General features: G+C 39.2%; 2 protein-coding genes across 13 annotated transcripts; both read left to right on the top strand.

Moving 5' to 3' along the window:
* The first annotated feature begins 1,225 nt into the window (after positions 1-1,225).
* asmt2 (acetylserotonin O-methyltransferase 2) lies at positions 1,226-9,668 on the top strand. Its single transcript, XM_074660012.1, has 9 exons — positions 1,226-1,427; positions 1,530-1,614; positions 3,069-3,243; positions 4,029-4,158; positions 5,341-5,409; positions 5,506-5,624; positions 5,871-6,008; positions 6,580-6,702; positions 7,319-9,668. The coding sequence occupies exons 2-9, from the start codon at positions 1,534-1,536 to the stop codon at positions 7,528-7,530; spliced, it is 1,047 nt and encodes a 348-aa protein (XP_074516113.1). The 5' UTR covers positions 1,226-1,427; positions 1,530-1,533; the 3' UTR covers positions 7,531-9,668.
* Positions 9,669-10,631: 963 nt separating this feature from the next.
* jade1 (jade family PHD finger 1) lies at positions 10,632-26,496 on the top strand. Of its 12 annotated transcripts, none has more exons than XM_074660001.1 (12): positions 10,632-10,826; positions 13,550-13,636; positions 13,962-14,087; positions 15,262-15,329; positions 17,358-17,515; positions 18,917-19,101; positions 19,664-19,875; positions 20,354-20,521; positions 20,778-20,894; positions 22,441-23,046; positions 24,324-24,441; positions 24,646-26,496. In XM_074660001.1, the coding sequence occupies exons 2-12, from the start codon at positions 13,588-13,590 to the stop codon at positions 25,695-25,697; spliced, it is 2,859 nt and encodes a 952-aa protein (XP_074516102.1). In that variant the 5' UTR covers positions 10,632-10,826; positions 13,550-13,587; the 3' UTR covers positions 25,698-26,496. The 12 variants fall into 12 exon arrangements, with proteins under 12 accessions (XP_074516102.1, XP_074516103.1, XP_074516108.1 ...); XM_074660002.1 differs by having other exon boundaries at positions 13,553-13,636; XM_074660004.1 differs by lacking the exon at positions 10,632-10,826 and adding an exon at positions 12,367-12,485.
* The last annotated feature ends 814 nt before the right edge of the window (positions 26,497-27,310 follow it).

A 27,310-nucleotide genomic window follows, 5' to 3' on the forward strand; every position in this document is an offset into this window, starting at 1 on the left:
GGTTCTTAAAGGGGACATAAATAAACAAATGTGCTCATTAGATGTCTTAATGATAAGGAGAAGCCCCTTTCATTATCATGAAGAAAGAAATACAGAAGAAAATAAATGTGGAATTATGTGTAGTATGTGATATAGTAAATAATTTGTATTTATGGGACAATACAGAAATAAATTAGGGATATTCATATATTGGGTGAAGCATAAATATAGTAATTTAATGCTTATTTAAGTAGCTAAATTAAATATAGGGAAAATATGTAAAGAGGGACCAAATCAATACAGAACAAAAATAGAAATAAAATAATTTGAAAATGAATGCAAATTTAATAAGGAGATTAATTAATAGTAAAATAAATATATTGTGATATAATTTAATGAGGAAATAGGGGAGGAATAAATACATCAATTAAGGAGTTAATTTATTAAATAAAACTAAAATTAATAATTATGTTTTACTAAATATGAAGTAATAAATAATAAATAAATAGGCCTTAATAAGAAAATAAATAAATGCAGAAAATATATTGTTTATTGCACATTTGATTTAATTAAAGGTTACTTAAAGGAAAAAAATTATGTTTATGTTTAAAACCGTGTAATGGTCTAAATAATGTAGATTTGTGACATCACAAAAGGACAGAAATCCTAACGGCTTGTTTCAAACGCACAATTTCTAAATACGGGCTGTGTGTGTATTTCTCTGTATGTTGAGCGTTTTGATAGTTTAACAGTATTTATAAAGCACTTAAACCTGCTTTATAATATAAAAGACATGAAAATCTCACTTCTCTACAATATGGGACCTTTAAAATGACATAATCCAACATTATAATATATAATAACATCTTCATAATAAGTACTTTTAATGTTTTAAGTACATTTTACTGATAATACCTGTAAGGTTTTGAATGCAGGACTTGTACTTGTAACTGAGTGTTTTTATATTGCAGTATCTACTGTAAGGATGTGAGTTGAGTATTTCTTCCACAGACATCACAGGTCAGCACATTAATGCTCACTCGTGTGTAAATGTGATGACGTTCTGAGGGTCCTGCAGCTCAACAGCGCCCCCGCTGGTGCTGCGGATGATCCCGGAACTGCACCGCCACACACACACACACACACACACACATATATTTATATATTTATATATTAAAGTGAAAGTAGTCGCTGTTCTTTCTTATCGGCCATCACAGACAGTAGCGACCAGCCGGAGAGGATCACTGTGATCCGGATCAGAGATGTGCTGATGATACATCGACCATTTCACTTCAGAGACAGAGACAGAGAACAGAGAAGCTCCTGAACACACCACCGACATCTTGGCTGTTTTTTGCAACAAAAAAAACAACCAAAAAGACTCAAATCCTCCGTCTTCCTCCTCCAGGATCGGACCATCTTAGCCGCTTTCCAGGCAGCAACCTCGGGTGAGTGATGCTCCTGCAGACGTGGAGGTTTTGCATGAATTCCTGTAGTTATTAAGGTCTGTGTGTTGATGTGTGTTGATGTGTGTTGATGTGTGTTTGCAGGATAATGGCAGAACATTTGTCCCAGAGTGAGCTGGACTATCCCTTCAAACTTCTGGAGTATTTCAACGGCTTCAGGATCTCTAAGGTAACATTTATAACTGTTTGTTTATTAGTCTGCAGGTATGTTTCTAGGGTTGCTACTAACCGATAAAATGTTCCCAAAATCCAAATTTGTTTTGTCCTAAAACTTAAAGATATTTAGTCTAATATTATTAAAAAACAGCAAAAATTCACAATTGAGAAGCTGGAAATAGTCAAATTTAGTTTTTTTTGCAATAAAATATTACATGTTTATTAACAGTTTATTTACTGGTGTCAGTCTGCAGTTATGTTTCTATCTAGGGTTACTACTAACTAACCGATAAAATGTTCCCAAAAAAACCCCAATATTGTTTGTTTTGTCCTAAAATCTAAAGATATTTAGTGTAATATCATAAAAAAAACAGCAAAAAAAATCACATTTTACCAGCTGGAAATAGTCAAATGTTGGTGTTTTTGCAATAAAATATTACCTACACGAATAAACACTTATTATATCATATTTACACACCAAAAAACTGACAATAGCCATATATTTTCAGGTGGAATTTCATTCATTCATTCATTCATTCTCACTGTGCAATATCATTTTCCACTTGTGCAATTTTGTTAATGGTCTGTTTATTGTCAATACTGTATATACTGCTCCTATTTTTATACTTCCTTCTATTTAAATGATTCATATTTTGTTACACTTTTTTTAGCTCTTTTTTTACTGTGTTAGCTGATGCTTCTTGTTTTTTTCACGATCCTCTTTGCTGCTGTACACTGCACATCTCCCCACTGCGGGACTAATGAAGGAATATCTTATCCGATCTTAAATATACTATTAATATACAGAGACAAATATGTCTATCTGACACCGCTGCTAAGCGACGGCAATATTAAAGGTTCCATATCGTGCTCATTTTGAGGTTCATACTTGTATTTTGTGTTTCTACTAGAACATGTTTACATGCTGTAAAGTTCAAAAAACACATTATTTTCATCATACTGTCTGTCTGAATATACCTGTATTCAACCTCTCTGTCTGAAACGCTCCGTTTTAGTGCGTTTCAATGGAATTGCAACGGAATTGCGTTGCAAGGCAACAGTTTGGGTCCATGTTTACTTCCTGTCAGCTGACGTTATTCACATACACTGCAACTGGAAAATTATCTGGGACACATTTAGAATGTTTAAAACTGTGAAATGGTCTAAATATTGTAGATTTGTGACATCACAAAATGGACAGAAATCCTGACGGCTCGTTTCAAACGCACAATTTCTGAATACATGTTTCTCCGTATATTGAGCGTTTTGATAGTTTAACAGTATTTATAAAGCACTTGAACCTGCGTTATAATATAAAAGACATGAAAATCTCCCTTTTTACAAATCCGTCCAATAGTTGTTTAGATATTCCTTTTTAAAGTCGTGGACTGACCTACGCGGCTAACATGGCTAAATTAATCTATGAACCAGTGCAGAGGAGGTGTTGATGTGTGTTCGTCCTTCCAGGTGATATTCTCAGCCTGTGAGCTGGGAGTGTTTGATCTCCTGCTGAAGTCCCAGGAGCCCCTGAGCGCCCAGCATGTAGCCCGGGAGCTGAGCACCAGCGTGGACGGGATGGAGAGGCTGCTGGACGCACTGGTGGGCATCGAGATCCTGGAGGTGGAGACCACAGACGGGACAGGTGAGGAGGAGGAGGAGGAGGAGGAAGAGGAGGAGGAGGAGGAGGAGGAGATGATGAGATGATAGAATTGATAGAATTGATTACTACATTATACACTACGTATTGCCAAAGGTATGTGGACACTCGAGCAAACCGTGAGGATACCCGAACATTATGAATGTAGATCTTCTCTGTGGTCAAATGGGGGAAACCCAAATGTCGGAGCGTCCTTGAACACACCAACAAGACTGAGCTTTTAAAGGATAAATATGGTGATATTCTATATTTTTCTTATTGTCAATGAATCCCAAGAAAAGACAAAAACCAACAATATATTAACAAATATTACCAAAGCATGATGTATTTATTCCTGTGGTTAACCCAGGAGTAAAGTGAGTGAGGATATTTCTGTTGTAGAATTATTTCACTAAAATCCCCCCAAAAACCAAAACTACCTGCATTGTTTGAACTTAGAGGCTGCAAATAACTATCATTTTGTCTAAAAAAATCATCAGGAAATAGTGAAAAAAGACCATGTGGCATCATAAAATGTCTTGTTTTACTTGAAAAACAGTCTAAAACAGCAAAGATATTTAGTTCACTATCATATGTGACAAATAAAAGCATTAAATCTGCACATTTGAGACGCTGGAACTGGAGAATATTTGTAATTTTAGCTTGAAAAATGCCTGAAATTGTCGACTAATTCTGTATCCGACTAATCGTTAGCATGACTGCTGAATGTTGGGAACTAAAACACCCTGATTTAAAGTGTGAATGTGTTTTTTTGTTGTTGAATAAAACAGCTTTGTACAGCAGCACCGACGTGGCGAATCTTTACCTGGCTAAAGGCAGCGGCAAGTCTCTTCACGACATGATCATCTACCAATCCCAGACCATCTACCCGCTGTGGAACAACATGGTGGACGCCGTCAGGTCAGTGGGATTGAATGGGAGACGCTCAGATCATTGAGCTGAAGACATTTTACATTTAACAAGGGTTTGTTTGCGCTGGCGAGAGCCGTGGCCGGGTCCTCCTCCGTCCCATTCTCGGGAACGTGATATCTCAGGAACGCCTGGAATTCATTTCTTCAGATTTGACACAAACGTCCACTTGGACACAAGGATGAATTGATTAGATGTTGGTAGTCAAAGGTCACTGTGACCTCACAAAACGCGTTTTTAGCCATAACTCAAGAATTCATACGCTAATTATGACAATTTCACACAAATGTCTGACAGGATAAAATGATGAAAGATGACATTTTGGACAGACATGGATGTAAACTACATCTTAACTAAGGCAATCGTGAGGTGGTAATTTTAGTTTTATGTGTGATTATTTTTTTATGCTGTCTATGGAAAGCACTTTGTGCTCCCGGCTTAAAAAGTGCTTTACAAATTAAATTATTATTATTATTATTATTTATTTGATGTGAATAGTTGCAGTCAAGGTTTTTTTTTCTGTAGGTTTCCCTAGAAAAAAATACTACAAAAAAAAAGCATTTTATTAGAATTGAATTGAAGAGTTCAGATATGAGTTACAGAACAGTAACTAATCACCAACTTTGAGCTCACAACAACAGCCTCATAACTAAGAAATAACACAATAAAGATGTACTCAAATAGGTAACTTTAACTCAAATCAAACCAGGTCACTAACTTCTCTGACTTCATGGGGGTAAAAGGTCAACTAGAGTGTGAATTGTCCATTAAAGCATCATAACCAGTGAATAACACAGACAAGTGATGCTCAAAATGTTGTTTGCATCGCAAAAACAACATGTAAAAAGAGGCTACAACCAAGTTCATTTTGTTCATGAGGACCAGGGCTTTTCACAAGTTGACTAACAATGAGATAGACCAAACGAATCATCAGTAAAAACCTCAGTTGTAGCAGAAGAAGTGCCGTTTTTCTGGCTAATGGATGTCAGACTGAAGCAGCAAACGCTGTGTAAACATACCGAGTAATGTAGGTTAGCTAATAGCCTCCAGAGCCGCTGCACCTCTGAGAAATATTTGCACAACTAAAACAAATTCTGCAGAAGGAAACTCAGATCAAACATTTCAATTCTCATCATTTTCACAAGTGCAAATGTGTTATTTTGCACCACGCAGGGAGGGGAAGAATCAGAACGAGAAGACCTTCGGCCTTCCACCAGAGGAGGTTTTCCAAGCTATTTACAGGTCGGTGTTTTTGATTTTGTTGCTTCAGATGCTTTAAATGTGTAACGTCATGACTTTGAGGCGCTGAAATCTTTCATGGTTCTGTGAACGCATCAGATCAGAGGAGGAGATGCTGAAATTCATGGGTCTGATGAACTCCTCGTGGGTTCTGGACGGACACGACGTTGTGACGGCTTTCAACCTCTCCTGCTTTCAGAACATCGTAGATCTGGGAGGTAAGAGGTTAAACGCCCCTTTATGAATATTTATATATTTATTTATGGCTAAACATTTCTGTTTGTATTTAGAGCAGCATCGATTAACTGATTAGTTGTCGGCTATTAAATTAATCGTCAACTATTTGAAAATAGAGTGGTAAAGTACAACTACATCAAATGTACTTAAGTACAGTACTTGAGTAAATGTACTTAGTTACATTCCACCACTGCATACTGACACTATTCTGTCTGAATAACTCCCAGGATGCACTGGTGCTCTGGCCCGTGAGATGGCGAAGGCGTACCCGTCGTCCTCTGTCATGGTGTTCGACCTCCCGCAGGTCGTAGAGACGGCTCAGAAACATTTCCCTCAGGAGGATGACGGCGTCGTGTTTCAGACTGGTAAGTCTCATTCAGCCTAATTCAACATATAAAAGAGTTTAGTACTAAAAGGTGGAAATGATGTTTTGGTAGGAAATTAATTGGCCCTATTGTATATTGTTGGAAAAATTTTTAAATTACATGTTTGAGTTTTATAAATGAGGGATGAGCATGATGGCATGATGCCAAGTAAAATGAATCCTAGATTAAAACTGGTGCGTAGGGCCTAACTAAAGAATATAATAGCTAGAGTGTATGTATTATAAATAACTTATAGTGATTTTAAATTTCAACATTATGTTTATTATTATATTATATTTAAATTATACACTTAAATGATCTTAAACTTAAACACTTAGTTCTACTGCATCACAAAAATGACCTAATTTTTTCATTTATTTATTAAAATATACATGATTAGAATATATATGGCAACACTGTAGAAAAGTCATTGCAGATAACTAGAAGAGTAAATAAATAGATAAAACGGATGTAGTGTCTTGTATGTATATTTGTACCTTGTATATGTACTTGGTTGGTAATAAAATGGCAGCTGAGTGTAGATTTGATATACTCTCTGTGGTACATGCAGGAGATTTCTTCAGCGGTGACATCCCTCCTGCTGACCTCTACGTTCTGGCCAGAATCATTCACGACTGGCCTGAAGAGAAGTGCCTCAACCTGCTGAAGAAGATCTATGACACCTGCAGACCAGGTGAGTTTAACTCTGTATTTACACTCAGTATGTTCAGCTACTGTGCTGTTCATATGTATTTAAATATGGCCGCTACAATTACGCTGTTTTCTATTTTCTTATATATATTCTTAAGTCAGTGGAGGTTGCTGCCCTCTGCAGTCAAATCAAGTCAAAGGGAGTCAACAGTTCAAAACCAAGCTCAAGCTCTCTAAAAAGGCAAAGAAACTTCAAAACTAATCCATCTGTGGTGCAGTTACACCTTCTTTTAGTAGATAAATGGTATTTGGTTTTAATCTGGATGCTTCAGTTTGTTCCTCTCGTCATCAAAGTTTTTACATTTGAAACTTACACAAGTACGCTGCTGTCTTCCTCAAAAACTAATCAATTTTCTGAGAATTGAGCAGGTTGTTAAACCAAACATAATGTATATTTTAAGATGTTAATCCTTAAAGAATGTTCTGTTCTGAAGGTATAACAAATATTTTCAACAATTTTCAAACAATCAACATAACAAATGCACATTCAATGCTTTTACATTATTTACCTCCCTCCTGTGTACTGAGTCTTTTTAGTTGATAAGTTCTCCGTTCAGACTCCCGCTATCAGTACTCAGTATGTTTGTTCCTGCTGGCAGGCGGCGGCGTCCTGCTGGTGGAAGCCATGCTGTTTGAGAACAGACGAGGGCCCGTCACGGCTCAGATCTTCTCCCTCAACATGCTGGTTCAAATGGAGGGCCGTGAGCGCCCGCCGTCCGAGTACACCCGCCTCCTCAACAAGTGCGGCTTCCACAACGTTCAGGTGTGCCGGACCGGCAAGTCCTACGACGCCATCCTGGCCACCAGATGAGCTCGGGACCGTCCAGACACAGACGGGAACTTTTCAAGGTCAAGAAAAGGTTTGGAGGTGGACATAAAACATAAGAGCTCTGTTGTCAGTCTTAGTGCACATTGATCCCCCGTTTATGTTGTAGTCAACCCACGTGATGTTCACAGATTTAGTACAAAAACTGAAGGTAAAAAACAAACCAATATATCAGTTATTTGATCAATTATATAAATGCACTGATACGGTACGTTCATTTTAACAGCAAAAGATGTTGTTTTACTTTGTTCCTTTTTTATTGACATGTTCAAAAATATCAAAATCTGCTCATTATTTACAGTCAAATCTTTTTAATATCAGCAGGTCACTTAAAGCCATATAGTTTTATAATTGGTCACAATATTTCAGGAGCATCATGGAGGTGTATTCCAAAAGTTATAAACCAATTATTGAAAGATTTGGGATAGTTTTATATGAATATTCAGCCAAAATATTATACCAATATTACAGAAAGATAGTATGTAAATAATTAGCAAAATATTCCTATATTTTTTAAAAACCAAACAAACAAAAAGCCCAGTAAACAAATAATCAAACGGCAACATTTCCATCTTATCAACAAAGTGATATGACTCACTGTTAGCCGGTTAAAATCATTAGATAGATAAGATAAATGATTAGTTTATAACAGATGTTTTGGGCAACAATATTGTCAGTTTGCACACTGTTGAAGGATATATATAAAAATAAATTCTAATTATTTTTTGGGATACTAAATTTATTTTTAAATCTTTTTTAAGTCAACAACAACAGTATAAACAACTATTTCCAGGAATCATGTCATCCATATCACAAACATTATGACACAGGTTATGTACATATCTCTACATCATTTCTGTGTAATTATCCATTAATGGTAAACCATACAAGGAAAAGAAACGGGCAAATGACTGATTTAAAGGTGAGATACTGCCATGATCATTATTCCAAAGAATATATTAGAAAGGTCCGTCTTTTCATCTCACGGATCTCTTTGATGACTTCATGTTGAGTATCCGCTGTAGGTGGATATTAATGCTGTTTTTGTTTGTCTGTTTTTGAGAATTTAACACCCAGAGAGACATATTCCGAAACCTTCAAATGCCGTACTATAGAGTACAGTCTAAGACCTGCTCTATATATAAAGCGTCACGAGGTAACTTCTGTTATGATTTTAAGCTATATAAAAATAAATTGAATTTAATTGAATTGAATTGAAATGCAGCGAAAAACCTAATGTTTTAAATAGCACTGAACTTTAGAGCTGGAGAGTTAAACCGCTGTGTGTTGTGTTACTGTGACCGTGTGTTCCCGGTCTTCCCATTCACTGTGATGAGTTCAGGTTCCCTCTCAGACTGCATGTAGATCAAACCTCAGTTTACCTAATTTATTCCTCCAAGTGGTGTTAGGAAGTTCTCATTTTATTATTTTTGGTCTGTTAGTTGTGTGACCTTCTGGTTGAAGGAAGAATCACTGTAGAAATGTTCTTATTCATGTTTGTTTGTTGCATTTCAAGTACTGGAAATGTCACATATTGAGTGATCATAATAAGTTACTTGCATGTGTCATAGATGAGGTGTGAATGCAAAATATCAAGTTGTTTGATAGAAACGTATAAAAACGCTCCTTTTTGAATCAGCACACGGTTCTTTGCTGTAAACTTGTGTTCTGTCCTCTGATCATTCCACATGTCGGCAGCATGCAATCAAAGACATCATGTTTGTTCTTTCTAAATAGTTCTTTTTAAAAAGCTATGCATTTGTAAACAACCTACTGGTGATGGATTTTGACGATGCAGCTGTCTGTTATTGTTGCAGTTTTTCATGTCATGTAACTGCTGAAATGACACCAGAATTAAACATTGCTTTAGGAACAACTCACAAACAATAATATATTCCATCTCTTTTATGTCTGTTTTTACGTCCGACTTTATCTGCACTGATCCTGCCGTTTGACTTACGGGTAATAGCCATTTCCATTACATGTATACTGTATAATTTAGTATAGTAACTGTACTTTTACTTAGAATACAGGACTTTTACTTGTAATGGAGTATTTTTAGCATGTGGTAATGCTACTTTTACTTAAGTAAATGATTTGAATACTTCTCCCACCACTGGTCATTTCCTAACTGAATTTATTTATTTATTATTTTATTTTTATTATTATCATCATTGTTGTATTATTATAATTGTTATTATGATTATTGAGAACATGACAAGTACAAACAAACAAGGCATAAACCAACAATAAAAATGACAGAAATAATGCTACATAAATAAATAAAATATATACATAAAAACAGGGCTATCTCAAATTAACTTAAATATATCTAGTGATAAAAATAACTGTCTGATCTTTTTCAGTGAACATTTCCTAACTAAATTTATTTATTATTATTATTATTATTATTATTATTGAGAACATGACAAGTACAAACAAACAAGACATAAACCAACTAAAAAAAACACAGAAATAAGACTAAAATAAAGATGCATAAATAAAATACATACATAAAAGCAGGGCTTTCTCAAATTAACTTGAACATTAGAAATTAAAACAACTTAAGAGCTTTCTTGTCTTTTACACTAAGTTTTAAGTTTTTGTGTGTGTCAATACTTCATTTAGAAAATTCAGTACAGTAGTTACATAAAGTAGGCTAAATGTTCAGATTTTTCATTACAAAAAAAATCAGTAAATACATTTACTGAACACAATTAAATTAAATTGAAATAAATAATATAAAATGAGATAAATTATTAAAAAAAAAAATGTGTGTTTTAACAAGTTTCAGTGACAATTTTCCTTTTTCAAAATAAGAATTATTTGTGTTCTGCCTCTTTAAAAGATAAATCTGTGTACTTTCCAAAATAGGAATGAATGGGACAGCTGCGTCATGCACACTTATAATAATAATATTAATAATATTCATATTATGTTTGTTGACACTCAATCTGGCAGCCGGGCAACGTGTTTTTTATTATGACACTGGAAATATAATAATGGAACATATGTTCCTGCATTAGGAGTTGTTGTGTTATTTGTCACCAGAGGTTCTGCTGCCCTCCAGCGGCTGTGAGGAGCAGCTGCAGCCGGGCTGGTCTCCTCCTCCCCGGCTACAGCCACCGCTCTGCTCCGCTCTCTCTCTGTGTGTATGTGTGTGTGTGTGTGTGTGTGTGGAATGCGGGTCAAGCGGAACTCACGGGGAGAAAAACTGCAGCTCAAACATCTAAACCCCTAAACCCCGGCTCTCCTCGGCTCTCCTCGGCCTGACCTGCTCTGTACGTACCGACCAGTCTACTATCAACTTTAACAAGGGCTTAACTTTAATGTGCATCATGTGGCAGAATGTTAAGTTAACATCTCTTTAGTTATAGTTCTGCTGCAGCAGAGCAGCAGAGCAGCAGAGCCCGCGGGACAAAACACCACACCGGCATTTCAAATGGCGCCAAAGATGAAGCTGCTGCTGGAAGAGATGAAGCCGCTCTGAGAGCTGCTGGCTGCTAGCTACGCTGCTAGCTGTGCTGCTAGCTCTGCTGCTAGCTGTGCTGCTAGCTCTGCTGCTAGCTGTGTAGCTAGCTGTGGTGCTAGTAGTAGTGCTAGCTGTGTTGCTAGCTCTGCTGCTAGCTGTGTTGCTAGCTGTGCTGCTAGCTGTGGTGCTAGCTGTGTAGCTAGCTGTGCTGCTAGCTGTGTAGCTAGCTGTGCTGCTAGCTGTGTAGCTAGCTGTGGTGCTAGTAGTAGTGCTAGTTGTGTTGCTAGCTGTGTAGCTAGCTGTGGTGCTAGTAGTAGTGCTAGCTGTGTTGCTAGCTGTGTAGCTAGCTGTGGTGCTAGTAGTAGTGCTAGTTGTGTTGCTAGCTGTGTAGCTAGCTGTGGTGCTAGTAGTAGTGCTAGTTGTGTTGCTAGCTGTGTAGCTAGCTGTGTAGCTAGCTGTGGTGCTAGTAGTAGTGCTAGCTGTGTTGCTAGCTGTGTAGCTAGCTGTGGTGCTAGTAGTAGTGCTAGTTGTGTTGCTAGCTGTGTAGCTAGCTGTGGTGCTAGCTGTGGTGCTAGTAGTAGTGCTAGTTGTGTTGCTAGCTGTGTAGCTAGCTGTGTAGCTAGCTGTGGTGCTAGTAGTAGTGCTAGTTGTGTTGCTAGCTGTGTAGCTAGCTGTGGTGCTAGTAGTAGTGCTAGTTGTGTTGCTAGTTGTGTTGCTAGCTGTGTTGCTAGCTGTGTAGCTAGCTGTGGTGCTAGTAGTAGTGCTAGTTGTGTTGCTAGCTGTGTAGCTAGCTGTGTAGCTAGTTGTGTTGCTAGCTGTGTAGCTAGCTGTGTAGCTAGTTGTGTTGCTAGCTGTGTTGCTAGCTGTGTAGCTAGCTGTGGTGCTAGTAGTAGTGCTAGTTGTGTTGCTAGCTGTGTAGCTAGCTGTGGTGCTAGCTGTGGTGCTAGTAGTAGTGCTAGTTGTGTTGCTAGCTGTGGTGCTAGCTGTGGTGCTAGTAGTAGTGCTAGTTGTGTTGCTAGTTGTGTTGCTAGCTGTGTAGCTAGCTGTGTAGCTAGCTATGGTGTTATTTAGTTCTAGTTAGTTATGAGCGTTTTTAAAGTGTTCAGGTTTCAGGTAGTGTGTTTGTATTACATTAACCCTTAACAGAGAGCTGTCTGTTTAATAGAAGGCATCATAGTTTATGTTAGCAGCGTTGTCTAATACTAAATGCCAACTACATAACATAGCTAGCTAGCTGATGTTGCTAACCACCAATCAAGGCCTATGGAAAGGAGGTAGGGACCCGCGTCATAGCTGCGGGGTATTACGCATGCGCAGTAGAATCTGACCTGCACGACCGCAGCTTGAGTTACACTGCGCATGCGTTGTACCCCATATTCCAAGACCAGCGTCTCAGCCTCCTTCCATAGGCCTTGCTGACCACCAACCACAGCTAGCCAGCTAACTAAATGTTATCGTGCATACTAAAGTAAGCACAGCTGTAGAACAGCATGCAAACATAAACCTCCTGATGCGATTTATACAGCTGTATAAACTTGTTTATTTGAATCTGAACGGACATCAGGTTGTTGTGATAAACATGGGGGGGCCGCATGTTGCATAACAGAGGAGGGGGGGGGGTTAGCTCCGGCTAACGTTAGCCTGCTAGCATTTACAGTCTGATTTAAAAAATGCATCTCTGTGTGGTTTGATTTAAAGCTCGTTGTGATCACGTTGTAAGAACACAACATTGCCATGCGTGTGTGTTGCCATGTTATTGTGTAACAGTGAAGAACAGCTGTTTGTCAGCTAATGCTAATGTTAGCTGCTAAGTTAGTGGCTGTTTTGCTGGAAGAAGGCGTCACAGCTAGCCTGCTGTTAGCTTAGCATTAGCATCTTTCCCCCCCTCTGGTGCACGCTGGCAGCAGACCCTGAGATATGTCCACCTGTCGGGAGTTTTACAATCCCTGTTGATGTTTTTTTGCACGCTGCAAGCTGAACTTAGCACTGAAAGGCGTTGTTTCCTGTCTGTGTTGCATGTGATTACTTCTTGTTGACATCGCAGAACACTGTGGTATGTACTGTACACATTAGCTCAAAGGGTTGGTGTTCTGTCAGATCAGAGAGGAATAGTGGAATATGACAAGTTTTTACTACTGTTGTTGCTCTGATATCTACCTGTTTATATCCAAGAGCTAATATTTGTGTAGAGTAGAGCTGTTTTAGATATTTAGAGAGATGGTTTATATCCCAAATAGTGAAGGGGCTGCAGGGATAGTATCCTGATTGTTTGGCTAGAAATGAAACTGGATCTTAAATGTTGTTTCCAGCAGCAGTGTGAGTGCTTCAATGGGTTGATAATGCCTACATGTATGTCATGAGCGTGCTTTTATTCATAGTGGAAGATAACTTTAAGTTTAATGGTGTAATTGTGCATCATTTCCAAGTCTTCTGGTGCTGTGTTATCTTGCTCATCTGATCCTAACACTGTGCTCTTTATCATAGCTGTACATCTTGTCATTAACTTAAACCTCCTGTCTGTGTTTGTGTCAGAAGTGTCCCTAGGCAGGAGCTCCACAGACAGCACAACGATGAAGAGGAGCAGGCACCCCAGCAGCAGTGATGACTCCGACAATGGAAGTAAGCAAAAAAATATTGTCTCTGCTGAGTCATTTCATACCGAGTCCAAATATAGACCTGAATGAGGTCAAGCACAACTCTGCCACCATCCTCAATTTCACAAGTGAAAGTGCAAAGCTGCAGAGGAAATATCCTAAATACCATAAAATCTAATTTTGGACGAAAGATGATGTTTCAATATATCATTACATTTTTATTGTTTTCATCTGTAAATGTCACGTCTTTTTTCCATTATATAAAAGCCATCAAGGTTTTGGTCCTTTCCTGAAAATGTGTCTTCCATCTTGTTACCGTCAGTGTCAGTAAATGTGTACTTCATGTTCAGGAAGGAAACGGAGAGAGAGAAAAGGAAAGAAGGGCAGCAGATGGACAAAGATTAAGGAAAAGAGAAAGTGCGTCTACAATCTGAGAGACAGGAGTCAGAGTAGGATCTCTAAAGACATCCTGGCAGGTCAGACAGACGGGCTCAAATGTGACGTCAGGGAACAATTTCAGAAACACTTTGTAGGGTTTGTTTCATCCTCCACAAAATGTCAGCTGGGTGGGGTTTTACCACGTCGTATAAAATGTCGGGGTAAGTTGTTAACTACGGAAAACAGATTAAATGTGTGGATGCTTCCATGTGTTTGTTTAGGTTTAGTTATCATCCAATCTTTCTTATGTGTCATCTGGTATAAAAACAAACCCAAAGCTTTTACTGTAAATTGCTTTTAGCCGAGGTCTGATTCAGGGTTTTGTGAGGCGAACAGTTTAATGCATTAACCCTCTGAGACCCGCGGGATGGGCAAAAACCATGCAGTTTTTTGAATGCAGTATAAATGTGTTATTTTCCGCCTATTCTAAAAGGGTGTATTTGAATATTTCTGCATACTGGGGTCCTATAAACAGTCTTGAATTGTATAAATTGGGTAAAGTTTTTGATAGCAAATCACAGCATGTCTTTCTCTATGGTGTTCCTCAAAGTCTCGGTGTCTTAATGTGGTATTTTGGAGAGATTATTGATCATTTTTATCAATTCTCTAGTGGAAAAAAGTGGTTAAATTTAGCAACAAATCTGTGTGAGACATAAGTGAGTATGGGAATGGACATTCATATACTTCCATCATAATGTTCTTAGCCATTATACACTTTTACAATTTACTCTAATTAATTAAATATTAATGAATTCATGTATATTTCTTACTAATGACTAGAACAACTTGACACACAGTGCTCTCAAATTAATCTTCAGGTTCCCAGCTATCAGATGATGTACACCACTTCTATGTGACATCTCCTGTTGACCTGCTATCTCCCCCAAAAGACCCCTTGAACCCCTTTAAAAAAGACAAAAACGTGTCTCAGAGGGTTAATGAAACGATCCTTCAGGATTTTGAGTTTTAAATGCCAAGTTGTTGCTGTAGTCAGTAATTTTGTAATAAGTCAAATTAGTGAATAGTAAAGAGAAATGAAATTGAAAACAGAAAATGTCAGTTGCACCATTTTGACTACCCAAATGAGCCACACATGTATTTCTCAAAGTTTCCCTAGTTGGGGGGAAATCCATGTGTTTTAGCGGATGTGAGCAGAATCAGACAACGAAGACATGCCGAGACGTTTAACACGCTGTCGTGTTTCTCCTCCAGGTAATTCTACCTGCTGGTCCCAACAGTCTTCACAGCCCAGGAGGGGGACCGGGCAGAAACCCTCCGAGGTACGTCCGTCTGTCTAAACTCAAAAATAATCACGACGGTGTTGTACAGAATTTATTGAACATATATATATACAGTAGGTCGTAGTTCTTCTGCTGTCATTCCTGTACTCTGCCATTGTTTTATTTATCTATTTTTAATACTTTTATTGCAAACTACTCATGAATTATATATCCACAAAATGGGAAGATGCCTCCTCCATGATGTTTATATTGTGAATGTCTATCGGTTGTGTTAATTCATTTCATAACTCAATTTCCAGCTTCATATTTCATCCACTTAAACCGGCGTCTTTTGTTCTTTGACTCTTCATTTCTAACTCTATTTAATCTGGGTAATTTCCTACATTGATTCGTCCACTTTGACCAACGCCTCTTATATTCTGTCCCTTCATTTCTGACTCTATAAGTTATTATCTCCATCCTAAGATGTCCTGTATTGTTTCCCTCCATCTTTGAATTGATGGATTTATAGGAGGGTTTATTTCTCGATCTTTGAAAAAAATACATCAATATTCATCAATATTTTAATCAAAAAGGGAAATAATTTGATAAACAATCTTAATGATTAAATGAACAAATGAAGGTCTGAGGTGAAAAACCTGCAAAAAGTATTCGTAAGACTTTATTTGTCCCATTCATTACTGTAATTTTCCACATTGTACAGCGGGTTCTTGTGATGGAAACATAGCTGCTGTTATCTACTGTACAGTCTGTCCTCTTGGTCCCTGCAGGCTGCTGCACACTCCTCTCTGACCAAGAGCCAATCAAATCAAAGCAAAACAATGACTCAGGCCTAAGCAGCATCCTGATTGGCCGGTTCCTCTCTGGCTGTGTGTAGACAACGTGGTCGTTTTTTTTTTTTTTTTTAACCCTGTGCAAACACTGATACAAAACATTATCTCTATGGAACAAGAACATGTATAAAACATGTTGATTATTTTGGTTGTAAAGATGGTTTATTTGCACACAGACAAGTCCTCCTCAGATGAGCCAAAGAATACATTTTGCACTGAGAGTCTGCACTTTTTAGTCTTCCAGAAGAAATCATTAACGCTGATATACCAGATAGGGCTGCCCCCTCTTAGTCGATAAGTCAACTAACTACGATTTTCTTTAGTCGATTAGTCCATTTTTTATGCTTTTTTCATGCTGAATGATTTATTTCCTAGAAACTTAAGAGCATATTTCTGGTAAACACAAGATTTAAAGTGGTGCTTTTGAGCGTTTCTGTCGATTAAATCAACTAATCCAGGGGTTCTCAAACTTTTTCCCCTTATAGGGGAGAACATTCTCCAAGGACTCCCTCATAATCGTAACACAGATTAAGCATAATGCTTGCTACTTTTTGTACTCTTATGCCATTGGAACTATTTGTATTCTAACACTTTTCAGACGAAATGCTTCAGACCTGTTTTATAGTGATAAACAGAAACATATAATTTGAATCATGTTAAGATACGATGAGATAACCCGTTATTAGACCCACAGCGGGGAAATTTGCAATGTTATTGAATGTTAATACCACTTATATACCTTTTAAACAGAGGGGGATTTTATTCAAATTGCATTTGGACTCAACTTGACAGCATTTATAGGCTACATTTTAATTAATTGATTGTCACAATCATATCAGAGTTTCTATTGGCCCAAAGCTAACATGGTTGTGAGTAATGGACACTACATGCTTTGTTTTATTGGTGGAAATTGTCCCCATCTGTAGATATGCACGTTTTAATGACACAGCACAGTTTTATAATTTATAGCAAATGATTTTGCAGACCTCCTGACAGTCACCCACTTTGAGAATAACTGAACTAATCGATTACTTGACAAAATGGTATGAGTGTTAGTCGACTAAGACAGACCTAATACCAGTAATTTGCGAGCCAAAATGTGGCAATATGATTATTGATGAGAACATTTGATGGTCTCACTCTGACAAACAACAAAACAAACATTTCCCTTCTTCATGCTGTTATAATTTAACAGTAAAGCGAACTGACTCTTGTTTTCATGCGACTGCTGCAGGTTTTCAGGACCGACCTGATCACCGCCATGAAGGTCCACGACTCGTTACAGCTGAACACGGAGGACTACTACGTCCTCGCCGACCCGTGGAGGCAGGACTGGGAGAAGGGAGTCCAGGTTCCCGTCAGCCCCCAGGCCATCCCGCAGCCCGTCACCAGGTAGGACAAAAGAAAAGACCGCTCCGAGACAAGAAAGTCACATGTTTGATCCTGTACTGTCCGGCTGAGACGGCTGCTTGCATAACAGCCAGCTTATTTCCTTAGAGAGACATTGTTCTGTTTCAGATTGATTTGACGGACTCACAGTCAGATAGTTTGGTAGCCAGCAAAGACAAAGTTAGAGAAAGGCTGAAAAACAGAACCATAAAACTTAAATTAGACCCCGGATAGACGTCGAGTCCCTTTTACTTGCCGGGTGTGACTTCACATTTTGACTAATAAACGCAGGTCTCAATTAGACGCCGAGTAACTTTTATCAATTTGGACATTTGGTTAGATTCTCCACAATAAAATACATTTTGACTTTTGGACTGAGTTATTAATAAATAATAATTCAAATGTCAACGTTATGAATGAACCTTCTAAGCTTTGAACTATTCGGTGCATCGGTAAACAAGAGATTTCAGAATAGAAGTGGAGACTCCTTACATTTGAAGAGGTCATGAAGTCCGAATTTGTTTCCATTCCTCGATTATTTATATTCCTTTGGCCCGTAAGGGTTTACCGATCAAAATAATCAAAACGTTTTTTCTTTAAAATGTATTTAAATTAATTAAAGTTGTGAATATTGTCATGTGAAGTTCACTACAAAATAAGTGTCCCCACATTTCTCTGTTTAGTTTTCACCCCTTTTCCTTTTTGGTACGCCGAATAGGCTCGTCATTGACGGGCAGGTGGGTTTTAAGAGGATAAAGACGGGTGTTGTATCCGTATGTTGGTGCTATAAAACAAGAGTTGTTAACTGTCTTGGAGTTAGATCAAATGAATGATTCATAATTGATATGTTATTTGTTAGTTTTGATTTTATACAAGTAATATTCGTGCTGGTTTAAATAAACAATTTGATTGTATTTCTCATCTTTGCTGAGCATGAGTGTTGCAAAAGGAATTAAACGCCTGTCCCAAATATACGCTAGTTGGGTTCAGTGATAGAAGCAAGAATCATTAGAATGAAGATGTGAAAGTTGTTTACTGGTGGCCGTCATTGTTTTATCTACCAAAGAAAAATTCAACTTGCATTTCAGGTGATATTTTTGCACCTCGATGTAAGATGACAAGTCTTTAAAATCCTTAAAATGCTCAAGCAGAGCCTACTGCTGCGAGGAAAATGAAATACTTTCTTATGTCTTATCTCGGTCACATTTGCTCTTTGATCTATAACGTTATGGCACAAAAAATGTTTCTTGCATTTAATGAATTCTGAATTTTTCTAAGCATCCCAACTGGTTGAAGAGACAAACATTTTAAGAGTGTCTAGAAAATGGATGGATGGATAATTCAAAGGACCACACTGTGAATGCAGGAGAGTAAACTGACTCGTCTCCCATCTGTGCTGTTCAGGGTGTTGGCCGAGAAAGGGAAGGAGGTCATGTTCATCAGGCCAAAGAAGTTGATCCGGACGTCGGGCGCCGAGGCGCTGGGCTACGTGGACATCCGGACGCTGGCGGAGGGGATGTGCCGCTACGACCTAAACGAGGAGGACGTGGCCTGGCTGCAGACCACCAACAAGGAGTTTGCAGAGATGGGTGAGTCACAGAACAGATGATTGGACTGAGGTTGATGATTTGACAAAAGGCTGGAAGTCATTTTGTAGGCGTCATTCAGATATCGGATCTCTCAGCTTCACTCCATCTTCTCCTCAAGCTGACGGTTTTGTGTTCACAAAGTTTTTGTTTCGAGGAAAGTTTTTCTCCTGATTTATTTTAGGCTGCTTTTGTTGCTTTGACCACATCTTAGTTTAGATGCACATTGTTGTCTATAGTTGAGTCACAGAGTAAACTTCATAGTTAAACCTGTAATTAAGCATATTGTTACGGTTTGAGCTGGTAAAATGTCCGCCGTTTAGGCAGAAAACAATTTGATCACTATTATCATCATTAGTTTAAATTCACCAATTTTTTAAATCCCCAATGGTTTTATAAATTGTTACAAAGTCACCGAGCAGCTTTTGATACTTTAATCTGACTAAGATATGGAAATGATGAAACTGGACTTTTCTGGAGGAGGTTCGGTGTTTTCTTGACGGCAAACTAAATTTATTTGTGCCAAACAAACCTCCAGTAAACCTCTTACTCCCGACTTTTCCAGCCATGCCGCCGCTGGATGAGATCACCATGGAGCGCGTGATGGAGGAGTTTGAACGCTGCTGCCATGAAAACATGACGCACGCCACGGAGACGGAGGAGGGGCTGGGCATTGAGTACGACGAGGACGTGGTGTGCGACGTCTGCCAGTCGCCCGACGGCGAGGACAACAACGAGATGGTGTTCTGCGACAAGTGCAACATCTGCGTTCACCAGGTCAGAGGTCAACACACGGACTCAATTAACTCGCTGTACATGAGCGAAACAAATTACATACATGTCTTTATTTTAAAGTATTAAAAATCTGACAAAATACTTTTATTAAACAGTCACTGTGTGATATACGAAAAGCATTTGGGCACTTTATTAAAAATCACAGCTAAGATGTGAAGAGTAATAGTCGAAGTGAAATCTGTAATGAAATAATGCACACCGTGATGACTTTGTAGCGCTTAGAGACTTCATTCAGTTGTCTGAATAGATTGCTTCGCTGTGGTAAAAAAGCAAAATGAAAACGACTCATCTTACATTTCATATCAGCTGTTGCCGTGGTTTCACCTGACACACTCCATCACACTCTTCTTCATTTGCTGCTGCTGCTGCTGCTGCTGCTGCTGCTGCTGCTGCTGCTGTATTGATTTCCGCGTGCTGTCTGGAAGCTGAGCCTCCCTCTTGTTTTTGCGTTTCTCACCAGGCGTGTTACGGCATCCAGAAAGTCCCAAAGGGCAGCTGGCTGTGCCGGATCTGCGCCCTCGGCATCCTGCCAAAGTGCCAGCTGTGTCCCAAGAAGGGCGGAGCCATGAAGCCGACCCGGAGCGGAACCAAGTGGGTCCACGTCAGCTGTGCCTTGTGGATCCCAGAGGTGACGAGAACATCTACCTGTTTACAGTCTTTATTATTTATTTTTTTATACCAAATCATTTATTCACTTCTTTTACATTTTAGATACATACAGTATCCCTCTTCCTGTTTTGATGCAGTATCCGAGGACTGTGTAAATCTTTAAACAAAATAGCAAAGAGCTAATTTAAGTTTGCACATAGCCAGAATGAGATAAATGAGTCTGTGCTGATATTTGAATCACACCCGGCTCATCACATGTTGAATGTGCTTTGCAGGTGAGCATCGGGAATCCAGAGAAGATGGAGCCGATCACCAACGTGTCCCAGATACCCAGCAACAGATGGGCTCTGATCTGCTGCCTGTGTAAAGAGAAGTCTGGAGCGTGCATACAGGTAAGAGTCACCGCTCGCATTTCACCCCCCAACGAAGCACAAACACAAAGACATTTAATGAGACGTGAAGAGCAACGCGTGACCCTGGCGTGTTAGAGTGATTCAGTAGTTAATGATATCCTCAGTGTGGTGCAGAGTGGTGCGTTTCCTCCGCTTTTCACAACCAAACAAATGAAATTGAGATGATTTCACAGCTCAGCAGGTTAAATGAGGCGGCTGATCAGTGTTTGTGTATTTTAAATTGGTTGTATTTTGCATTAAACAGGTTTTAATAACGCCTGAGAGTAACAGTATAAAAGTAAAACCACTAATTATTAGTATGAAAGGAAGATAATATGCATAATCAAGTAGTATAACTTGTATAACAAGACTCTTTATTCAGCTGATACCATTTTTTTACCAGCTGAAAATCTTTTTTAGTCATTTAGTCATTAAATATTGAGTGAATTTAGAAACGAAATGTGGACATAATGTTAATATTAACTTCAATGACGACTGGTAGTTGGAAGCTTTTGGCAGCAGTGCCAAAACTATATCAATATTTTAATTTTTTCATACTTTATTTTTTCGAGGTTGTTTTCATATATATAATTTACAGTTCGTAATTACAATAGTTTATAAACCAATTTTTTAAGTAGTCGAGCTTCGACGAACACATAAGTACACTAGAGAAAACAACTCCAGCATTCAAAATTGAAATAAAATTAAGAAAAATAATAATAATAATAATAATAATAAAAAGAAAGAATAGAATAAAAAAGATAATAAAATTAATAATATTAATACAAAGAGAAAAAAGTAATAATAATAAATTAAATAAAAAAATAAGTTAATAGAAAACAAAAAAAGACAAAAAAAATCAACCCTGAAAATATACTTTTCATTACATATGCCAAAATTATTTAAAATATCAGAACCTTACTTTGCTGAGTTTTATCATGTTTTTGTTCAAATCCAATTTTTTTCATTCAACAGTTCAAATGTGGTTAAAGTTGTTTTAACAGAAACAGCTACGTATACAATTATACTTAACTTGAATAACATATAAGTTTAAAAAAAAAAAAAAAAGAAGTCAGAATTAGTTTATATATATATATTAGTTTCTATCTTGTTAACCGCTTTCCATTCCACCCTCTTTTCTTTAGAGGGGTCGGGGCGGGGGACCGAGGATGTTCAGGGGAGATAAAAAGTCATCAGTAGATGTCACATAGAAGTGGTGTTCATCATCTGAGAGCTGGGAACCTGGAGATTAATTTGAGAGTCAGCTCAGCACTGTGTGTCGAGTTGTTCTAGCCATTAATAAGAGATACTAATTAATTAATTACAATAAATTGTGAGCGTGTGTGAGAGCGTAGAACATGTTGATATGAGTTTGTGATGGTCAGCCCCATGCTCTAATATGTCTCCTAAATTGTTGCAGCAATTTCTGGGTTGATACCATTTGTTACACAGATTTGGTGTAATTTTATACAACTAGTACTGAAACAACCCAGGTTGTTTATGTTTTGGTTGATTTTGACGAACTGCTTTTTTGTTGCTGTTGTAGTGCTCAGCGAAAAACTGTCGGACTGCCTTCCACGTGACGTGCGGCCTCACCGCCAGCCTCGAAATGAACACCATCCTCTCGGAGGACGACGAGGTCAAGTTCAAGTCCTACTGTCCCAAACACTCCGGGCTCGAGGGCGGCGAGTCCAGGGACCGAGACTCGGGAGGCGAGGAGGAGAAGGAGAGCGCCGGCAGCGACAAGAAGGGCAAGAGGAGAGGCAGGGTGAGATGGGAGGAAGACGCCGCCTCCTCCTCCTCGTCCCCCTACGTGGCTCCTCAGCGCCTCGACAGAGCGCCCAGCGACCTGGAGGTGCTCACCAGCCGCCAGCAGGAGAAGAGAGTCAGCCTCCGCAAGCTGAAGCTGCAGGAGATGGAGGAGGAGTTCTACCAGTTTGTGGAGGTGGAGGAGGTGGCCGCTCACCTGAAGCTGCAGCCGGAGGTGGTGGACTTCCTGTTCCAGTACTGGAAGCTGAAGCGCAAAGCCAACTTCAACCAGCCGCTCCTCACGCCCAAGAAGGACGAGGAGGACAGCCTGGCACGCCGCGAGCACGAGGTGCTACTGAGACGCCTGCAGCTCTTCACACACCTGCGACAGGACCTGGAGAGGGTAGGTTGCCACTTCCCCAAAGTTCACAGGAGAGCAGAGACCAGAAGGAGGGACAGAAAAGTGAATTAAAATAAATTCTGAGTGCAGTGGAACAGTTTGCTTCTTTGTAGATAAGATTTATTCACATTTTACAGCAGCAGAAGAGAGCGAGAGAGACAGACAGAGAGAGAGAGAGAGACAGGATAGAGGTAGGAAACAAAGAAATAACAAATAAAATACATTAAGCAAAGGATGTATAGATTACAATACCTTAGTACTCTGGAACTATTTAATAAAACAACAGTGTTGAGATCGTATTACTGAAGAATAGACGCTTTCTCCTGCAGATAAGACAGGAAGCGGTCAAAAATAGTCTTACTGTCCATTTCTAAGTGATCCGAGGCCACCAGGAAGCCTCCAATCTTTCTTTTAGGTGTAGAAAGGGACGTTTTGAGTTGTTGTGCAGGTTACTAAATGTGAAATGAAAAGCCAGTTTTTAATGCTCAGATCATAGAAATAGAAATAGAATATAGGAGTAGAAGAGACATGCCCATTCAAATCGATGTACCAGGATGGTCAGAGCGGCGGGCGTTTTTATGTGTACCGTTGACATAGCGACCGTTATAGCGGGCTGACTCCCGCATAAACTATGCCGACTTGCGGCAGGTCGCGGACTCAATGAGGTTTTGCAGTAACAACGAATAAATGAGCAGCAGAGTCGTAACGTTATGAAGCACATGGAAAATGTAAATTAGTTAAATTGAACAACTTAATGCTTTGTCCACACACTGTGGCCACAGCGTAGGAAAGCACATTGCTATCGCCAGATGAGTGACAACTTTGTTCTGTTAGTTTTCTGTAACCAGTGTGGCATTGGAGCATGGGGGAATTGGCAAGCAAACAGCTGGCTGGTTAGCTCTTGGGCTGGTTCTGCCAGGCTTTGGTGCTGCACTGATTACAGAAAATGAGCCAACAGCGGGCTGGTGGCCAGAGGCAGCGCCGGGTCTAAAGATTTAATCAATTCTAAACATCGCAGTCCAGTAGTGCACCTTCGTTAGCCCTGTTGAAGTATAGTGACTTGTCATTCTGAAGTAGAACCAGGTAGCTATAGTGTATGTACTCTTAACTGCTTGTTTAAGATATTCACTTTACGTGGATATAAAACCGAGAAAAGCATCAAATCTGCACATTTGAGAAGCTGGAATCAGTGTTCAGTAAGTCGTCGTTCCAGCATTAGGAGGTTGTTGATCTAAGTTCATGATGATCTGTCTAAAGAAGCTGCTGTTGTTGGTCCTCAGGTCCGTAACCTGACCTACATGGTGACCCGGAGGGAGAAGATGAAGCGCTCGATGTGGAGAGTCGAGGAGCAGATCTTCCAGCACCAAGTTCGACTGCTCGACCAGGAGCTGCTCACGGGTGAGTCAGCAAAACAGTATTTCATCAAAGCTCCACAAATCACATCAACTTCGTACAGCAATAATATTTAATATATTTGTGGTGAAAAAAAAAGTAATAGATGCAATTTTAATAATCTCACTCAAAGTAAAAACTCCCAAAAGCCAGTAGAGGATGATATAAAAACATTGTGCTGAATTTGTACATCACTTGTGTGTGTTGCAGGCGATCCTTCAACGAAGGATTTGGAGAAGCTCTTCACTCTGGACTGGTTGTCCTCTCAGGGCTCCCAGTCTCGCTCCTCCTGGAGCCACTCGGGACTGAAAACCAAACGCGGGTCTTTAAAGCAGGAAAAAAGGAAAAGCGGCGACCGTAAAGGCCTCTCCGACTCCCCGCACACTCACAAGAAGGACAATCTGAGCAAACCACTGGAGATGAAGGACAGTAAAGGCTCCAGAATCAAAGAGTCTGAGCCTGCTGAGGACACAAGCGACGCCAAAACCCAGAACTCTGAGATCAGCCAGGAGATTCAGTTCCCAAAGCTTCAGAGGCCAGAAGTCGTTCATGAAACGATCACCCTCAAGCTGCACAAACTGGAGAGCAGGAAATGCCCCAGGAGAGAGGCCCCGGGGCCCGAACACGAGGCGCTGGCCAGACGGAAACGAGATAACGATCACGAAGAGGAGAGGAGGAGGAAGAGGAGGAGCGATGTGAACAGGTTCGGGTCAAAACACCTGGAGAAAACGGTGTCCATCAGGCTGGTCGATATCAGGAACTCTGACAACGACGACTACTTCATTGACGAACGGATGGCCAAAAGAAGCCCCGTCTCTCTGGACGTGACGAAAAACACTAAACTCAACAGAGCCGGCGAGGTCTCAGCCGCCGCCACCAAAGCCAACGGTTGGCTGAGGAAAGGTCAGTCGAACGGCTCGCACACGACCAACAGACATGTGGGAGGACATCTTAGAAGCTGGGGGAAGTTCAGGATCCCGAAGAGGAGCGAGAGGCCTCTGGCGGCAGCGACGAAGGAGGAGGAGGAGGAGGAAGAGGAGGAGCTGCTGAGGCCGCTGACCAACACGCCGGAGCCGTCGTACCCCAGGACCAGACACCGCACGGGGACGGAGAGCGACGGCTACGCCTCCGACTCCAAATCAGGCGACGGCGAGATGGAGCCCTGCTTGAAGCGATGCCACTCCCACCAGCTGAGGGGAGACTCGTCTCTCGGCCGGCGCTACGGGTCTGACATCATCCGCCGGGGCGTGCTGGCCTCCTGATGGCGGAGCAACACTTTGGAAAATAAGCTGCACTGTGTTAAGTCGGAAAAGAACGACTGACGCTCTTTGTACCTTTTTTATTTTTCTCGACGAATCCTAAAAATGCCTAGATTAAAAACAGAGCCGATATTTATTTTTTATTTGTAAAATATGTAAATCTGGGAAATATTTGACTTTATTTTGAGCTAGTTTTTATTATTTTTTTCCTTTAAAAAGTAGAAAGATGTCAAGTTGCCACTTAAACGCTCGCTCAGATATTTACAAGCAAATAGTTGCTTGGGACCACAAGCTTGCAATGTAATCTGTTTTTTTTGACATAGTATTAAACTCAGTTGCACTTAGTTGAAGAAGCTGACAGATAATCATCTTATCAGCAAATAGAACTCTTTAGGTCTTTTTTTTTTAATCAAGCTTCATCGGATGTTAACAGCTACAAACAGGAAGTCAAACTGCCCTTTTAGCGCTATTTACTCCAGCTGTCATCGTTTCTTCAGTCTGTGATTGTCGAACATTATGAACTGGGAAACCACAAAACAAAAAAAAGGAATTCAGAATGACGTTTCATCAGCACTTAAGTGTAATTGAACTGCGATCGTATCGTATCCATCATGTGCCTAACTTTTATTTGAAGCGTTTGCACTACGAAGAGGACGGCACAGGTGTGAGGTATGAGTAGAGTTATTTTTACACTGAAAAATTTAAAAAGCGTTTTGTACCCTCGGCCGCTGCTGTACTACTGTTATGCAAAATGAAACTTGTTTTTGTCTCAAAGAGGAATAAAAACTCTGGAGGACTGAAATCTGTGATCTGTGTTTGATTAATGTTTAACTTTACAAGTGTTTTTTCTTAACATTAATTCATACTGTAGATTAAATCAAATGTTATTCTAAGGAGGAAACGTATACTGAAACAAGACTTGAGTTTCAATACAGATAACGAGAATACATTTTTGAGCTGAAATTAGCAGTTGATTAATCAGTCAATCGGCAACTATTTTGGAAATCGTGACAAGCATTTTTCTGTATTTTATAGACCAACCAATTAATCAATTAATTGAGAGCATTATCTGCAGATTGATTGATAATGTAGTTGCAGCCCTACTACTTTATTTTTTAGACTTTTTTCGACAGAATATACTATGATTTTTTTATTATTATTACTTTTATTGACATTGACATATCACTTTTTATTTTTTTTAACATTGTTTTACTAGGATTTTTTTTCTAATTTGTTTTTACATAATATACTATTTTTTTTGTTGATTTATCGACATACTATACCATGACTTTTTTTATTTTACTTTTTTCGACTCATACTATGAGTTTCTATTATTTTTTAGACATACTGTCAATTTTTTATGATTTTGTTTTTGGTACTAACTATACCATGACTTTTTTTATGACTTTAGACATTTTTTTTAAATTTTTTTTTACTCTTTTCAACATACAATACTGACTTATTTTTTTCAAAATACTATATCACTTTTTAATTATTTTATTTAGATACTACACCATGACTTTTTAGACATTATACTATGACTTTTTAGGATATACCATAGTATTACTTTTTTCAGCATACTATACTATGACTTCTTTCTGACTTTTCTCGGCATA

Source organism: Sebastes fasciatus, chromosome 15, assembly GCF_043250625.1.
Source record: "Sebastes fasciatus isolate fSebFas1 chromosome 15, fSebFas1.pri, whole genome shotgun sequence".
Classification (NCBI taxonomy): domain Eukaryota; kingdom Metazoa; phylum Chordata; class Actinopteri; order Perciformes; family Sebastidae; genus Sebastes; species Sebastes fasciatus.

Excerpts from the sequence above, each read along its gene's own strand:
- asmt2 (XM_074660012.1), top strand. The coding sequence starts at position 1,534 with ATGGCAGAACATTTGTCCCAGAGTGAGCTGGACTATCCCTTCAAACTT. Across the intron at positions 1,615-3,068 it reads ACGGCTTCAGGATCTCTAAG|GTGATATTCTCAGCCTGTGA; the intron begins GTAACATTTATA and ends TCGTCCTTCCAG. Across the intron at positions 3,244-4,028 it reads GGAGACCACAGACGGGACAG|CTTTGTACAGCAGCACCGAC; the intron begins GTGAGGAGGAGG and ends TGAATAAAACAG.
- jade1 (XM_074659999.1), top strand. The coding sequence starts at position 13,297 with ATGAAACTGGATCTTAAATGTTGTTTCCAGCAGCAGT. Across the intron at positions 19,102-19,663 it reads CAAGGAGTTTGCAGAGATGG|CCATGCCGCCGCTGGATGAG; the intron begins GTGAGTCACAGA and ends CGACTTTTCCAG. Across the intron at positions 19,876-20,353 it reads GCAACATCTGCGTTCACCAG|GCGTGTTACGGCATCCAGAA; the intron begins GTCAGAGGTCAA and ends GTTTCTCACCAG.